The sequence below is a fragment of the Artibeus jamaicensis genome, unplaced genomic scaffold (genome assembly GCF_021234435.1).
Source record: "Artibeus jamaicensis isolate MK-2021 breed Jamaican fruit bat unplaced genomic scaffold, CSHL_Jam_final contig_797, whole genome shotgun sequence".
NCBI classification, from domain to species: Eukaryota; Metazoa; Chordata; class Mammalia; order Chiroptera; family Phyllostomidae; genus Artibeus; species Artibeus jamaicensis.
Window position 1 is genome coordinate 1,803,506 of NW_026521977.1, and position 18,013 is coordinate 1,821,518.

Consider the following 18,013-nt stretch of genomic DNA (forward strand, 5'->3'; position numbering starts at 1 on the left):
AAGACACTGTTGACTAGGGAATACTCTTTCTTATTTAGACTGAATTAATCAAAATAGGAATTTGATTAGATATTTGTTGGTAACATCCACCCAAACATTATCCAGGACAGAGATGACCATAGTCACAGACTTCTAAGCTATCTGTCCTCATTGACAAGATAATGCCTCATTTCAAATATAAACAATGGACTCTGTTGGTCTGACAGTCATTAACTATTTGACATTACTCCTTAGTTTGATTCCACAATCAAAATGCTTCTGATTTTGATACGGTTTTGCACAAAAATCTGACAAGAAGAGAATGTGCTGATAATGCAGATAAAATATATTTTGTTCTATCTAACCTTTTAACATATCACTGTAAATTAATAAACTAGTATGCTGGTTTTAATACATTAGTCTTAATATAAACTCGAATAATGTGAATCTGTATCATGAAAAGTGATTTGTCTCCCCTTGTACTGGAAATCAGATTTCTACATCTAGAAAATTCTTATCTTGGAATTTAATTAAAGTAACCAAAAAAAACAAATGCTCCTTTGTGAGGCCATTTCAGGAAGCAAGCCAATCCTTTTCACTGTTGGTAATACCCATTCATCTGTATATAGCAGAAAGTACAGCAAATAATGCAAACTGACTCTCTCAAAATCCTCCAAACTCCCTTATAGTTTCTCTCTTGTATTACTGAGCCTTGAAAGCAAAACAAACAAATAACAACAAGAAAAAGGTTTTCCTGATTCCTTTACAGGGGAGTGGGATTTGCATGTGAATCTGACTTTCTCAGGGAACCATCTACCCATATGAAATTTAAAGAAGTCAACAATTTGAGAACCTGGCTGCACATAAGAGACTGGAATTTTTAGGGCACTTCTGAAGATAACACTGTTTAGTGCCCAACATCGTGACTGCCAACTGGACTAGGCAGTTCCTAGTACCCAGAATTAGTTTCCAGCTTACTCTTCACCCACCCATGAAATTCCATACACTGCCCAATAATACATTGTTATAAATCCTTTCTTGCACAAATCAGAGAAAGTATATCCAGTTGTCTGAAACTAAGAATCCCAACCAATAAGCTGAAAGATTCAGCATTTTCTATTTCTATAGTTGTAGCCTACAAATTTCTGTCCCACCATCTTGCTACTACCACCAATAGTAATGAGTAACATTTACTTAGGTGCTTCAAAAACAGTATCAAGAATTGTGATAAGTGATCTATTAACACCCTTATTAACTACTCTATGCTCCGTGAAAGACCCGCTCAGGAAAAGGGCTGACGAGGAAAATTACAGGTTCACCATGACAGGGTACAAATCTTAGTAAACAAATTCACAGATATGCTATTCTTAGAAGCATTCAGATTATGATTTTTATTTTAAAAGAGAACAATTAAACTTGGATGTAACTGTTGCTCTTGCTCTTATCAACAATACAGTAATTCGATCTTTTTAAAGTAACTCACTAAACACAAGCTGACAGTTCTAACAAAAACAAATATGACATAGAAAATTCCTAAATGTTGGCATTTTGACTATGTTCTGGCTAGAAAAGTACCTGAAGATTGATTTCTGCCTCATAGAAGGTTAGGCACGAGCAGTAATGTCGATCCGAGTCGATATCTGTCAGGACCACCACAAAAAACGTCGGCTGCTTCCTCTCTCTGGACAGCTGCCACCCACTGGGCTGACAAAACTAAACGGAATAAAAAAAATCACATTTTAAAAACACAATAATGAAAAGTTATTAGTTGCAAATCTCTGAGAAATGTTAAATATCCCCCAATTTAAAAAAATTTCCAGCTGATTTGACATGTTACCTCAGCCAATATAAAAATAAATCATGTACAGATCCATAACGTAAAACACCCGCACTACTGCGCATATGTATTTTAGGCGAGTAGCCTAGATTTTCCACAGACACCACTCATGCCGAGACCTAGGTCCACATACATAGGAACAAAGCACCAAAACAAAAGATCTTCCCCCATTAGAAGAGATCACAGAAGTTGAAGATAAAGTGCTGTCTCTATCGCTGATGGAAAACATAACTATTTTTGAATCCTTTCATTAATCTACAATTCAGTACAATGAGGAAGATAATCTTATTCACCAAGACAGACTATAATCTGGGCTATAAAATATGCTTTAACAAACTTAAAAGAACAGAAATCATGCAATATGCACCCTCAGAGCACAGTGGAGTTCAACTAGAAACCAGAAACAGAAACACAGCTGAAAAACCCCCAAATACCTGGAAACTCAACAACACACCTCTAAATAACACATGGGCAAAAAAAAAGCACAATCTCAATTTTTTCAAATATTATGAATACATGAAAATAAAAATGCAACCTATCCACATTTGTGGGTTCAACAAAAGCATTACTTAGAGGAAAATTTATAGCACTTGAATACATATATTAAAAAAGAAAACCGATCTAAAATCAATAACCTAAGATTCTATCTTAGAAAAGTAGGAAAAAAAAGTAAATCCAAAGTAAGCAAAAAATATTTTTTAAAAATTAGAACAGAAATGAATGAGATTGACAACAGAAACTCAATAGAGAAAAACCAAAATTATATAGCTGGTTCTAAAGCTACAGAAATAGACCAAACCTGACAAAGAAACAAAGACTATACAGTGGAGGAAAAGATTGTCTTTTCAACAAATGATACTGGACCAACTAGATATCTACATACAATAATATATTGACACATCTAGACACAGACTTTACACCCTTCACAAAAGTAAATTAAAAGTACGTCATACACCAAAATGTAAAACACAAAACAACACTAGCAGAAAAATAGGGGGAAACCTAGATGATTCTGGGTTCAAGTGACTTTTTAGATATGACATCAAAAGCATGAACCATGAAATAAATAATTGATAAGCTAGACTTTATTAAAATTACAAACTTCTTGCTCTATGAAAGAAACTGTCAAGGAAATAAGAAAATCAGGCAAGGACTGGGAGAAAATATTTGTGAAAGACATATCTGATAACATACTGTCATCTAAAATATACAAAGAATTCTTAAAACTCAATAATAAGGAAATGAACAACCCAATTTTAAAAAGAGTAAAGAAGATATACAGAAAATAATAAGCATATGAAAAGATGCTCAACATCATAAGTCATTAGGAAATTGCAAATGAAAACAGTAAGATACCACTACACACCTACGATAATGGCAGAAGTCCAAAACACTGATAAAGTTCAATGCAGTCAAGGATGTGAAGCAACAGGAACTCTCCTTCATTGCTGACAGAAGTACGAAACAGTTCAGTCACTATGGAAGACTGTGTGGCAGTTTCTTACAAAACTAACTACACTCTTGGCATATAATTGAGCAATTGTGCTCCTTGGTTTTCAACCCAAAGGAGCTGAGAACAATGTTCACACAAAACCCTGATCATGAATATTTATAGCAATCAATACATCCTCTAGTAGGTGAATGGAGAAATAGACTGGCACACCCACACAGTGGAATATTATTTAGTGCCAAAAAGAAATGAGCTATCAAGCAATGAGAAGGCATGGAGAAAACCTAAATGCACGTTACTAAGTGAAAAACACCAATTCCAAAGGGCTACATATGGTATGATTTCAACTATATGACATCCTGAAAAATGCAAAACTATGAAGACAGTGGAAATACTAGTGGTTGCCCGCAGTTGGGGGTGTTGTGGAGAACAGACAGAACACAGGATTTTTAGGGCAGTGGAACTATTCTGTATGATGATACTACACCAGGAGTGAATTGTAATGTAAAATTATGGACTTTTGGTAATAATAATGTATCAAATCAATGTAGTCATCCATCAAGTGTCACAAATGTACCACTGTGGTAAGGAATATTGACAGTATGGCAAGCTGTTTTGGGAGCAGGAAGTATATGAAAACTCTGTACTTCCTGCTCAATTTTGCTGTGAATGTTAAACTGCTCCAGAAAGCAAAGTCTTTTTTTTAAACAAAGATATCTTGAAGAAAAAAAGATAGCATTAGCAGTGCTGTTCAAGAGATAAAACAGAAATAGAAATGAGTTCCCCAACACAGCAGCACCCTGTGCCAGATTACCTTCTGTTATTCTATTTAAAGTCTGTTGGTCTGGAAGAATTTCTTATTCTGTAGAGAAGTTGTAAATGTGATTAATGTTTCTCTTCAAATGTAGTAAATCATCCAAATCTCACTTTTTTTTATGTCTTTTTAGATTGAATCAATGAGGCAATGAAAGGAGAGACAGGTTTTGGAAAAATCTGATACAGAAGAAAGTTTTACAGATATAATGACAGCAACTAAGGTCAGAACCAAGGGGGTAATAATCATAGTAACTAACATTTACTTCAAAAAATTATATGCCAGATGCTATTTTGAGCATTTTGTACATGTTAATTTGTGTAAACTTTCCAAGATTAGTAGCAGGTGAGTACTAATATTCTACCTTTTATAAATAAGGAAACTGAGGCACTGAGGGATTAAATAAATTGCTCAAGATTACACAGTTAATCTGCCCTGGCTGGTGTAGCACAGTGGATTGAGCACAGGCCTGTGAAACAAAGGGTCATAGGTTTAATTCCCAGTCAGGGCACATGCCTGGGTCCCCAGTATGAGGTGTGTGAGAGGCAACCACACATTGATGTTTCTCTCCCTTTTTCCTTCCCTTTCCCTTTCTCTAAAAATAAGTAAATAAAAAAATTTTTAAAAGATTACACAGTTAATCTAATATAACAGTTAATATTAATGTAACAAAGTATGAAAAGTACACTGATGTGTTTACAGATTCCACACTGCAACTAACCTTTAAGAAAAGACTATTTATTAAATTTGGGTGTGGTATTCAAATAAGAGTTCCCACAATTATCTGAAAAGGTTATTAAAATACTCCTCCTCTTTCCAACTGCATATTTGTGGGACCTGATTTTCTTCATATACTTTAACCGAAAAAAAATTACTGCAAGAGCTTGAAAGCAGAAGTAGGTATAAGTATCCAACTATCTTTTATTAGGCCAGTATCAATGATATTTATAAAACTATAAAACAATACCATTTTTCCCCTATTTTGTTTGGAAAAATATAGCTATTTTCATTGAAATGTGCTATTTAATATGCAATAGAGTTCATTGTCACTTTAACGAATAAATATACAGCTTTCAATTATCTAGTTCTAATTTCTAATACACAAATGAGTAGATAAAACTACATAAACAAAACTCCTTGAGGATCTTCAATAGTTCGTGAGAGTACACGGTGTGGACCCGAAAGTAGGAGAGCTGCTAATCTAGTGAAATGCACACTAGCATGTAAGTAGCCCCGGCTTAAGCTACTTGGGTAGCAGAATGGTATCATCTTGGTAGAACTGAGGAGTTTTTATCAGGTGAAAACAAAACCCAGAAGTTTCTTTCAAAATCTTCTTACTGTCTCTCAACAAACTTCTTTCCTGAATCAAGAACATTTTTCTAAAATGAGCTTCAATCTGTTTCAAGATCAGGAAACAGGTGTCTTGTGCTTAGGTAATAAATTAATATACTGATTTATACAGCCTGCATCATCAGTTCAACAAACAACTCTTCTGAGGCAAAGTGAATCCATTCTGTAAATTATAGCAAATAATCTTATTTTCTTTGAGGTCTGTCATTCATTATTAATAGCTGCTCATCAGGCTTGGTAAATAGTAGAAGGCTATGACAACTACATATTTTCACAAAATTTAAATAAAACTATAGGTTTTCAACAAGGATTAAATTCTTTATCTTAATTCCAAATATACTGAATTCTTAAATCAAAGGTACCAGTCAGTCAGAGTTCACAGATGACAAAATAACTTTTACAAGCAAATAAATCTATTTACTTAGATAAGAAAGCAGATACTGTGCTGCTTAAAACTGGAAAAAGTCTTATTTAATGTGCCCAATTTTCTCAAATGGTTTACACATACAAAAAACACAATTTAAAATTACAGAATAACCAAAAATGCCCATAGCATTAATTAGGACTAATTTGAATGACCTCTTAAAGGTGAAATACTGTAGAAAGTTCTCTGAATAACAGTCACGCTTAATATTTTCCAATACTTTTGTCTACATCTACGACAAATTTACAGCTTAGCAAAACACATTTTATTATCCAATTTTCATATAAAAATTAAAGGTGTCCCCTTTTTAAAAAGCCTGTAAGAAATTCCTCCTTCTAGTAGAAAATAATAAACACGTAACATCTAGACAGACAATATGAGCTGAGGGAGTAAGACCTCCTTGGTTACTTATATGGCCTCATTTCCCTGAGTTTACAATATAACAGGAATTCTATTAAATTCTGATTTTTAAGAAAGTAATAACAGTAGAACTTTTGGGAAATTCCAAGGATCATTTTTCAGATTCAGTAAGTACTTCTTCAAAACTAAGTTCAATGTGACCACAGCTAATATAGTAATGGTAATTCACAGTAAGCCTGGTCAGATATTTTACTAAATTTTTCACAAAGAGGCTGTCAAGATGGTCAATTAGACACTGGTTACACATGAGATCCCTTATTTGATACTTAAATTACAGTTACATAAAGGAATTCTTTTATATGCTGCATTTAGAAGTATCATTAGAATCAATTCCATAGGAAGTTTTGATGCTGTATTCACAAATGAAAATATATTTGGGACATAAACAACAGCTCTTACAATTGAGTTTATGCAAAGGTTTTTCAAAGTATGTAACTTTTTCAAAATGTAACTTTAGTGTTTCCTTTTGAAATTCACTGTATCATAAGATTAAGTAACAACAAAATTTGGGGTATCAGGAGGTCGCCCCACTATTTAATGACAAGTACTCCTCATAGGATTTAGACTTGAAATACAAAAATAGTAGCTGGTTCAATCACTTCAAATATTCACTGAAAGTATGCTGAGGAAGTAATAAACAATGGGGGAGTGGACACAACAATTCTTGAACCTGAGCTCAAGCCACATTTCTGACAGGAATGTAAGAGAATGTTTAGACAGCTGGAAACAGAGTAGTCACTAAAAGATAGTAAGCAGAATGATAGGCATTAAACAAACAGGATAAAATCAAAATTTTGCTCTCCCCAGTGTCTTTATTGGCAAAGAGGAAAAAAAATGCAATCACAGGTGCAAAAGTGTTTGGAATTGACTGTCATAACTGACTGGCCTACATTTTGCCCTCCCTTTTCAGTCACTGAAGAAATATCTATTTGTAGCAACATAATCAATGAACATACCCTATAAGCTAACTAACAACACTGTTTTCAAACACACGTGTCTATGCAGCAACTTGTTTATGACTATTCCGTTCCACCTGAACCTCATCATTTCACAGAGAACAGGCTCATACAAATTTTACAACATAGCCTTTTCAGTATGTTCTTTGTTCAGCTCCAGTTTTCTTTAAGACCTTGGCATAACCTGAAAGCATGTGATACTTCAAGGTTGCAAGGTTAGAACAGACAGACATTGCTAGATCACACATTATCCATTACAAATACCACCGCTGTTTACTTTCTTGTGTCTTCAACTGCCCAAATTTATGAACTAGATCATTTGCCAAATTGGCCACTCATCTGTAAATAAAAGTGCCAATAACCCCTCATATTTGTAAAATACTTTACACATAAGTGTATCCTACAAGACTCACTTACAAATGATGAAACCAATGTATGAGATGTTAAGGTCATATTGCTAGTAACAAAAGGCAGGGCTACAGTTCAAGTTTCTGTATCTCTAGGAACTGTCTTTTCATGAAATTATCTTAAAAAAACTAGGTTCATTACCATGCAACCTTTCCTTATAACATTTATTTCCAGATGTGTGTAATATTTATACAAAAGGGGATATATATATATACATATATAGTTATGAGTCTGTTTTTCTCTATAACTAAACATTTTCTCATATACGTATGTTTTTAAGAAAATTATTTTTAATGACCAAATATTATATCATCATACAGGTAGGTATACATAAGTACCATAACTCAGACGAGCCCTTATTGTTGGTTGTTTAAGGTGTTTATAGTTTTTTAACAACTAATGCTGGGTTAAACATGGTGTTTGATAAATCTTTCCAGGCATGTCTCAATATTTTCTTAGGGAAGAAGAACTGGTTTTGTAAAGCGAAATCGAAATGAACACAAAAATGTTTAATTACCCTTGAATTCCTTTTAAAGGTTAGGCAACCCCTAAATTATTTTGTTTTGCTAATAGACTTCTAAAGAGGACAGAAAAGAAGTGATAACAAAGGACTGTTATTGTGACAACAGTCTGACCAAAGAAGCACTGATTTGTAAAATAAAGTAACAGAAACCTTAGGAGGCTGAAATCTGTTGCCAAGCCAAGCCATGGTGATGGCAGGTATGTGCTGACATTACCATACACAGGTATTTTCCAAAAGTTCAGAGAAAACACAGTCATCATACGGCTTTGGAAGAGAAGCCAATTTAAGATCTGGGAAACTCTCTGATGTGTTGTTACCATAAAATAATGGGTATCATATATATGTGCTTGATTTTAGTGGAAAGTTTTGATGAAGTATTCTTTAAAAAAAAAGACTATCCAAGACTATTTGCTTTAAATTAACCTTAACTTAAATAGCTCACCTATACTTCTTCTTTTTTTTTGGCAAAGACTTAAAAATATATGTATTTAGAGCTAACCTAAGCCCTCCTGGAAAGCAATTTAGTTAAGACCATCGGTTGGAGAAAAATCACACTATTTCAAAGCCAGAAGCAGAGACACCAGCTTGGTGCGGAGCAGCCCCTCCATGAAAGTGACACAGTGTAGTGACATCGATCATTTATGTCTACAGACACATAATCAAAGAGGGCAGAAGACCACATGGACAATGGGCTCAGTCCAGAATCCAGAACTAGAAATAGCCCAGCTTGTCAATCCTGGTCCTGTTGGTCTGGTAGCCATGCAAGGCCAAGGGCTTCTTTTTCTGTGGGAGACTGTCATACACTTGAAGGTGTACGAAATCATTGTCTCCAACTTGAACCTTGATGAAGTAGTTTGTCCCTGTGACCACCTGGCTTTGGTACTCCACAGCCTTAAACATTGTGTACTTCTTGTTTTCCCTTTCCTCCAGCTGGGACTTCACCTGGTCAGCAATGGCCTGGATGGCAGCCATGGTGGGCTTGGTGTCACAGCACCCAACGGTCACCATCTCTGTATCGCTCATGGTGGGGCAGTGGACACAGGGGAGCAGCACATACAGAACAGAGCAGGGGAGGTGTGGCTCACCTATACCTCTTTTAGTAGAAATTTACATTCAGCTGTTTTATTACTACTATAAGACATACATTGTCCTCATCAATATAGTAAAACTTTTACTATGTATAAGATAATGATTGTGTGCCTAGAGAATCCAAGCAATTTATCAAAACACTGTTTGAATCAATAAGGGGGTAGTTATGTAGGCAGATTTAATCCCATATAAAAATCAATGGTTTTCTTTGATAGCAGCAATAAGTAGTTTGGAAAAAAAGATCCTATTTATAATCTTAACAAATTCTCAAAGCCAGAAGATGAGCTAACCTAATCTCTCAAGTTTTAATATTTTGGCATGTCAGTCTCATGAAGAGGGGTACACATAAGGCTTTAAATATAAGATTTCAAGAAGTAAATGCGAAAGAGAAAAATTAACATTTGGAATAGCTTCTAACATTAATGTTTTGAAGAAACACCACTACATATGATTTATAAATTTAGAACAATTCCAAGATGAAGAGCACAAAAGTTATTAATGATTTCCAGCTAAGAATGGCAGATGAACAAATGTGTTGATCTCTAAGACCTCCAAAATTACAATAAAAAACACAAACAGCAAAGTAATATGAAAGGAGATTACCAAAAGCTTTGAAATGTTAAGATCTTGGAAGCAGAAAACTGGTTTACACAACAAATTCCTGGAAGAGATAAGGAATGAGAGACACCAGGTACGTAAGAATGTCACTAAATATGGAAGATCAATCAAACAAACACAAACATAAAACTCTGTGGCCATAAAGACAATAAAAGGAGAAGCAAAAAACTGGAACACAGGGGAATGAAGGATTCAATATCACTAAAAAGAGGAGTTTATAAATCAAAGGACATTTACAGAACAAGAGAGACATTAAAATTTTTTAATGTCATATTAGGTGCTCAAAAAGGACAAATGGAAAATGGTAGAAATATGTAAAAAAAATAGATCACTCAAGGAGTTTTAATTCATAGGTAATGAAAATTTCAGAAACAGCACATATAAAAATTTTATAAAAGAGGCCAGGAATGGTGGCATTAGGTGGGGCAGGCGCTGGTTAAGGTGGCAGAAAGGCAGGTAGCCTGGGTGAGCCTGGTGCCTCTGCGGTCCCTGCTACCGAAACCCCTTACCAGGGTATGACAGTCATCTCAAAAGATGGAGCCCAGGTATAAATGTCTAGTCAAATGTGCTTAGGATTTCCGGTCAACAGTGAGGCATAGGTAGACAACCTTTGCCTCCTCCTGAAACCATAAAAAGAATTACTACTAGACTGCAAATGAAATAGCACACAGAACTATCAGAAAATTGAGCTGTATGAAAGTCCCAAAACTAAGGATTTAAAGAAGACACTATTCATACCACTGGTCAGGGTGACTGGAGTTGCAGAGAGTCATGGAGATGACGTGTGATGAGGAGAGACAGCAGCAGTGGGTGTGTCAGAGTGGGCAGTCCCACAGTCACATGTGGTAGATAAAAATCAGAAGGGGCACCTTGGGAGCGAGTAATCCCTGCGCCAGGCCACACCACACAGCTGACGGTTCCAGTGCCAGGAAGATAAATCCCCATAACTTTTAGCTATCAAAAGCAGTGGGGGCTGGGGCAACACAAGAAACTGCCAGATTTTCAGGAAACTCGGCTTAAAGGAACCATGCAAGCTTAGAATACACGCAATTCATCCACTCCGGGATTCAACATCAGGGCAACAGCTGGAAGGCCACCAACTACATATAGGAAGTGGTTGAAGTAACTGAAAATGGGGTGAATGCCAGGCAAACCTCCAGAAGCCAGGCAGTGGCATTGTCCCCTTTCTGAGCCCTCCCTCCACCACAGAACCACAAAGCAGTGAAATGCATTGCCCCACCCTAGTGATTACCTAAGGCTCTGCCCCACGTAATAGACAGGTGTCTTTTCTATAAAAGGCCATGCTACTAAGATAGAGAGTCAAACCAGCTCTACCTAATACACAAAAGCAAAAACAGGGAGGCTGCCAAACTGAGGAAACAAAGAAATATGGCCCAAATGAAAGAACAGAATAAAATCCCCCCAAAATAACTAAATGAAATGGAGATTACCAACTCATCAGATGCAGAGTTCAAAATGCTAATGATCAGGGTGCTCGAAGAAATCACTAAGTACTGCAACAGAATAGAAGAAGAAATGAAGATTATACTAAGTGAAATAAAGAAAAATCTATAGAAAACCATCAGTGGAGGGAAGGGTGCAGGATCAAATTAACAATTTCGAACATAAAGAAGAAATAAGCACTCAACCAGAGCATCAAAAAGAAAAAAGAATTTAAAAAATGAGGATAGTGTAATGGCCATCTGGGACATCTCCAAATGTGGCAACATCCAAATCATAGGGATGCCAGAAGGAGAAGAGGAAGAACAAGAAATTGAAAACTTACTTGAAAAAATAATGAAAGAAAACTTTCCTAATTTGGCTAAGGAAATAGACATACAAGTACAGAAATCACAGAGAGTCCCAAATAAACTAAACCCAAAGAGGAACACACTAATACACACCATCATTAAAACATCAAAGGTTAAAGATAAAGAAAGAATCTTAAAAGCAGCAAGAGAAAAGCAGAGAGGCACCTACACAGGCATTCCCATAAAACTGTCAGCTGATTTGCAGGCAAGACGGTTAATTCTAGCTATCCTCTGCTAGAATTAACCAAAAGACTGGCAAGATGTATTCAAAGTGATGAAAGCAAGGACCTACAAACTAGATTACTCTGTACAGCAAAGCTATCATTTAGAATGGAAGGACAGATAAAGTGCTTCCCAGAAAAGGTAAAGCTAAAGGAGTTCATCATCGCCAAGCCATTATTACATGAAATGTTAAAGAAAGTTATTTAAGAAAAAGATCAAAACTATGAACATTAAAAGGGCAAAAATTCACAACTATCAACAACTGAATCTAACAAAACCCCCCAAAACAAACTAAGCAAACAACCAGAACAGGTACAGGAAATAAGAAGCATAATTGGTAGGTACAAAACAGACAGGGAGAGGTTAAGAATAGTATAGGAAATGGAGAAGCTGAAGAACTTATAAGCACAACCCATGGACGTGAACTAAGGTGATGGATTGCTAGAGGGAAAGCAGGTACTGACTGGGCAGAGGGAGGCAAGTGGCGGGGGGTGGGGTGGGGGGGAGCTGGGATAACTATACAAACATAATCAATAAAATATATTTTTAAAAATTATAAGAGAAATAACACAACACTCTTCTCCCAAAAAGGCAGGAACGCTCAGACCTTTTTCCATATGTCTAGCACAATGAATTAATATTTTAAAGCCCATTAATTTTAACACATCATCATGACATTTCAGAAAATGAAAAATAAAGAGAAGGTCCTAAACATTTCCAAAAAGGAAAGAAATAGTATTCTACAATAGACCAAAAATCAAAATAGCAACAGAAATTTACATATATTTTATCATATTAATAGATACAATAAGAAATAAAATCAACTTCATCACTTAAAAAAGAGGACATAACTCATTACACCTATTCTTAAATAAATAACAATAGTATCAGTGATATTACTGAACATTAGCTAAAGCAATTACACAGGAGAAAGAAATTGAAGATACAAAAATTGGAAGGTAAAATTCTTATTTGCCAATGAAATAATGGTATAACCTGGAAAACTGAAGAGGATTGACTATAAAACAACTATAAATAATAGGAGAAAACAATAAGGTAATAAAATATAAAATTAATATATAGAGATGCTTTCACTTTGGACTCTCACTTATACCCTTGCGCACTGAAACACCTTAACAAGTTGGACAAAATGTATGTAATAATGGTTTGTAAGATACTGAATATCAGGCAATGAAGGACAAGTATCTCTAAAAGACAGGAAATAAACAATGTGAGCATATTAGTGGCCCTGCTTCCTGCCTTGAGCCAGTATATAGGCCATGGTGCAGGGAGGAGAAACAGAGACAGAGTCCAGAAGATTCTCTAATTAAGAAGATATAGCAAAGGCTCTTTGGAGACTAAGGTAGCTAGAGTTCTCAGGGCAGAACATCAGAAACAAGGCAGCTGCACAGAGAAAGAATGTGGGAGATCTGCAAAGGGTTCCTCAAGAATCCAGCAACATAATGATTAGTGCATGCATGTGAGGAAACCACCTACCGTTTGCCAAAGAGCAATATGAAAAGATTTAGCAGTGCCTACTGTTTAGTATTGATGAGAAAAGTACCGATTTCCACCATCCAGGATGGCAAGATTAATAGTTCACAGGGCACTGAATAGAGTACACAGAAAGGTCGCACTGCTAAACAGTCTGACTGTCCTCCTGCACTCCACTGGGTACCCAGCTCCTTCAGGGACCCCGAGATCCTCCAAAGCAGGACCTCAGCACTTTACAAAAACAATAAAGAGCACCAAATGTGGTAACTACATGGGTAAATACATAAAGCTTTTTTCTTACTATTTTACTCTCTTTTTAAGATGACTGACTATTCAATCTGTTTTTCATTGTGTAAAACCCATAAAGAGTTGTTTGTACACTCTGAATTCCTTAGTATGTAATCAGTGGTTTTTGCAAAATTTTCAGCTGAGAATATAATCCCCAATTTCAAACTCTTTACATTGTATACTAAAGAAATGTGACTTCAGATGTAATGAAATCTGTCATTTTAAAAGAAAAAAAAGACGACTGACTATATGAACAAATACAACATTGCAGCATGGGGTTTATGGTATATATGAAAGTAAAATGCATGCCAACAATAGCACAAAAGTTAGGAAGGGTAAATGAAAGAGAACAGTAGTTCTCTTTGGATCATATACTATAAGAAAGGCTGTGTAGTTGCACTTGAAGACAGTGTGATTAATTAAATACATCATAAGTTAAAGATGTATAAGCCCAAGAAATGACAAATCAAACTGTTAAAGCAAATAACAAAGAAAATAAAATGGAATAATCAAGAAAAATACTTGATTAAACCTAAAATAAAGCACAAAATAATGGGGAAGAAAAGAAAAATGAGATAAATAGAAAACAAACAGCAAAAAGACAGCCTCGACTTTAGCCATATTAATAATCACATTAACGGCAGATATATTGAGAATGGACAAAGAAGCAAGACTCAACTATATGCTGCCTGCAAGAAACACTTCAAATACAAAGACCCAAAGAAGTTAAAAGAAAAAGAATGAAAAAACAGCTATCCTCTGCTAGAATTAAGCAAAAGAAAGCTGGGTGGCTACATTAATATCAATGTAGATAGAGAGCAAATATGGGCCAATTCATCAATGAGACATAAAATTCTAAATATTTATGCCCCTCTAAGAAAGATCTGCAAAATACATGAAACAAATCTGACAGAAATGCAGGAAAGATACAGATTTCCTCTATCTTAGTCAAAGATCTCAACACCTCTCTCTTCATAAATAATTGGACGAGTGGACAAACAAGTAAGATGTAGATCTGAACAATACCACCAACCAACTTAACCTTACTGATGTTTGGTAGAACACTCCACTCAACAGCAGCAGAATACACACTCTTTTCAAGCACATTTGGAACATTTGCCAAGATAAGAGTATATTCTGAGCCATAAAATAAGTAGCAATAAATTTTAAAAGATGTAACCATAAAAAGTATGTTCTCATACTGAAAGGGAATTAAATTAGAACTCAAAAACAGAAAGATCTCTGAAAAATGCACAGTATTTGGAACAATGTAAATAACATGTTCCTAAACAACTCATGGGTTGAAGGAGAAATCAAAAGACAAATTACAAAGTACAATATTCAAACTAAATGAAAATGAAAAGACTACCAGAATTTGTGAGCTGCTACAAAAGCAGGAAGTGAGGGAAAGTGACAGCATTAAAGACTCAATAGGAAAGGAAAGGTCTAAGTCAGTGAACTCATCTTCGACCTTAAGAAACTAGATGAAGAAGAGAAAACGAAATTCAAAGTAATTGGAAAGAAAGGAACTAATAGGAATCAAAACAGAAATTATGGAAAAAGAGAACAGACAAAATGGGGAAAAGTAAAAGTTGACTCTTTGAGAAGATAAAAAACCTGATAATACTCTTGCAAGACTGACTGAAAAAGAAAAGAAAAAAAAGAAAGAAAAAGAAGAGAAGCAAGACTGACTATGAGAAATAGAAGACATAAATTGCCTGTATCTGGAATGACAGAGATGGTATCACTAAAGACTTTACAAATATTAAAAAGGCTCATAAGGGAATATTATGAATAAATTTTTGAAAATAAGCTTGACAATTAAATTAATCAAATTCTCTAAAGACATAAACTACCCAAGCTCACTCTTGAAGAAATAGATGGCCTAAATAACTCTATATTTATCCCCAAAATTGAAATTGTAGTAAAGGAAACTGCAGTCCCAGACGGCTTCATTGGTGAGTTCTACTAAAATGTAAGGAATTAATAATAATAGCAATTCTATACGGAGTCTTTCAAAATATTGAAAAGGACAGAATACTTCCCAAAGCTTCTATGAGATTAGTATTACCATGATACCAAAACCTCTCAAAGACATTATAAGAAAACTATAGTCTAGTCGGTAACCCTCATGAACATTGTTGCAAATTTTTTTTGTTTTATGCAACATGAATCCAACTATATAGCAGAAGGTTAATATATAACAAAATAACGGGGAAGAAAAGAAAAATGAGATGAATAGAAAGCAAAGAGCAAAATGACAGCCTCGACTTTAGCCATATTAATAATCACATTAATGGCAGATATATTGAGAATGGACAAAGAAGCAAGACTCAACTATATGCTGCCTACAAGAAACACTTCAAATACAAAGACCCGAAGAAGTTAAAAGAAAAAGAATGAAAAAACAGCTATCCTGTGCTAGTGGGTTCTATCCCAGGAATTTAGGGTTGGTTTATTTATTTATCTTTAGAGGGGAAGGGAAGGAGAGAAGGAGAAAAATATCAATGTATGGTTGACTCTTGTGGGTCCCCCACTGGGAACTGGCCTGCAACCCAGGCATGTGCCCTGACTGGGAATTGAACCACAATCCTTTGGTTCACAGTCCCGCGCTCAATCCACTGAGCTACACCAGCCAGGGATAGGGTTGGTTTATACTTGAAAAGAAATTGAGATAATTCACCATTTTAACATGTTTGCCTAAGAAATTATAACAAAGTAAAAATAAAAATGATATTGTAATACAAACAGACAAAGCATTTGACAAACTTCGGCATCATTTCTGTTAGACACCCTGGGCATGCTAAGAACAAAAGCAAACTTCCTTAACATGATAAAAGGCATCTATACAAAACAAATAGCTAACATCATACTCAATGTTGGGGAAAAGGAATGCCTTCCTGCTAAGATCAGGAACAAGATAAACAAGGCTGATATCGCCACTTCTATGCAAAGTTGTGCTGCAGGTGCTAGCCAAGCATTTAGGTGGAGGGAAAGGAGGAAAGAGGGAGGAAGGCAGGCAGGGAGAAAAGAAAGAAATCTATACTTGTGTACAAATATTCAGGCTTAATTGAATAGTACAATACAACCCATCTACCCTTATCTAGATTCACCATCAACACTGCAACACATACAAATATTTAGCTTTTTTAGCCTCTAAGGTAGAATTACTAACAGTTACTAATGTTGAAATTCTATGAACAGCTTCTAAGAAAAAATGGATCGTATTACCGAGACTTTGTATATTTTATGGGAAAACTTAAGTACAGAGTTAATATTTCCAGAATCTTTCAGGTCCAAAAAATCTGCTCACTTCCTGAAACTCATTGCCCTTTTAAGAGTTAGAAATACTTGTACATCATCAGGACAACAGTTTTATATGTACTTTTAATTGAAAATGGAAATTAAAAATGGTCATAAAAATTCTTTTTGGTTTTTTTGAAGAGTAAATTCAAAAGTTAGTGCTTAAATAGAGGAAATAAGGTGAGTTCCAATTCCTCTTCCTTTCTGGTTTATAAACACTGGAATTTTACTAATTTTCTGGATAATAAATGGAAGCAGTGTTATCATTTGGGGCTTTTCCACTTACAGTTCCATTACCATAATCTCAAACTAAACAGGGGGGAACGGTGGGGGAGGGGTGTGCAGGGTGGAGGGGAATAAAGGGGGGAAATAGAACTGTAATGGCATAATCTATAAAATATATTAAAAAAAAAGACAAAAAAAAGACCAAGGAACCCAAGAAATATTTCTTTCAATTGATTCCTTAGAAAGCCCACAGCATAATATGACTGGTATTACCTAAAATTTAAACTTGAGAAATTATATCACATGTGAAACATTCATTTGCACTCTTGTCCTTATAAAGTGCTTCTTAATTACCCAAGGAAGATAAACCTGAGAGTGAATGGTTTTCTACTTTAATAAAAATAGAATTTGAGGGCCTGCTACTCCCTCATACAGCCTCATCTCAAGAGCAAACAGAATGCAAGGTGCCAGAAGTATTATTATTTTTACAGGAAAAGTTTAAAAACAAAGGGAAAAAACAGGTACCACCTAACCCAAGGGAAAATGACTTATTAGAAGGTCTAAAGAGGAAAAAACTTCACAAGGTGAAACCTTTTATGACATTAAATTACATACACCATATTAGGCTCAGTACACTAAAAACTGGCTTTAAAACAAAAGTACATACAAAAAAACTCAACAAAATATTGGCAAATTTAATTCTGCAATACATATAAAAAATACTAATCCCAAACAAGTGGGGTTTATCTAGGCAACTTAAGGCTAGTTCAATACTCAAAAATAAATCAATATAATCTATTAT

The 18,013-nt window shown here is 35.1% G+C and overlaps 1 protein-coding gene across 2 annotated transcripts in view; it reads right to left on the reverse strand.

The window, feature by feature from the left end:
- SBF2 (SET binding factor 2) overlaps nt 1-18,013 on the reverse strand; it is a 392,309-nt gene that overhangs the window by 224,816 nt on the left and 149,480 nt on the right. For both annotated transcript variants that reach the window (XM_037133799.2, XM_037133797.2), the window contains exon 3: nt 1,555-1,692. In XM_037133799.2, the coding sequence (XP_036989694.2) occupies nt 1,555-1,692 (138 nt within the window). The remainder of the gene's footprint in view (nt 1-1,554; nt 1,693-18,013) is intronic.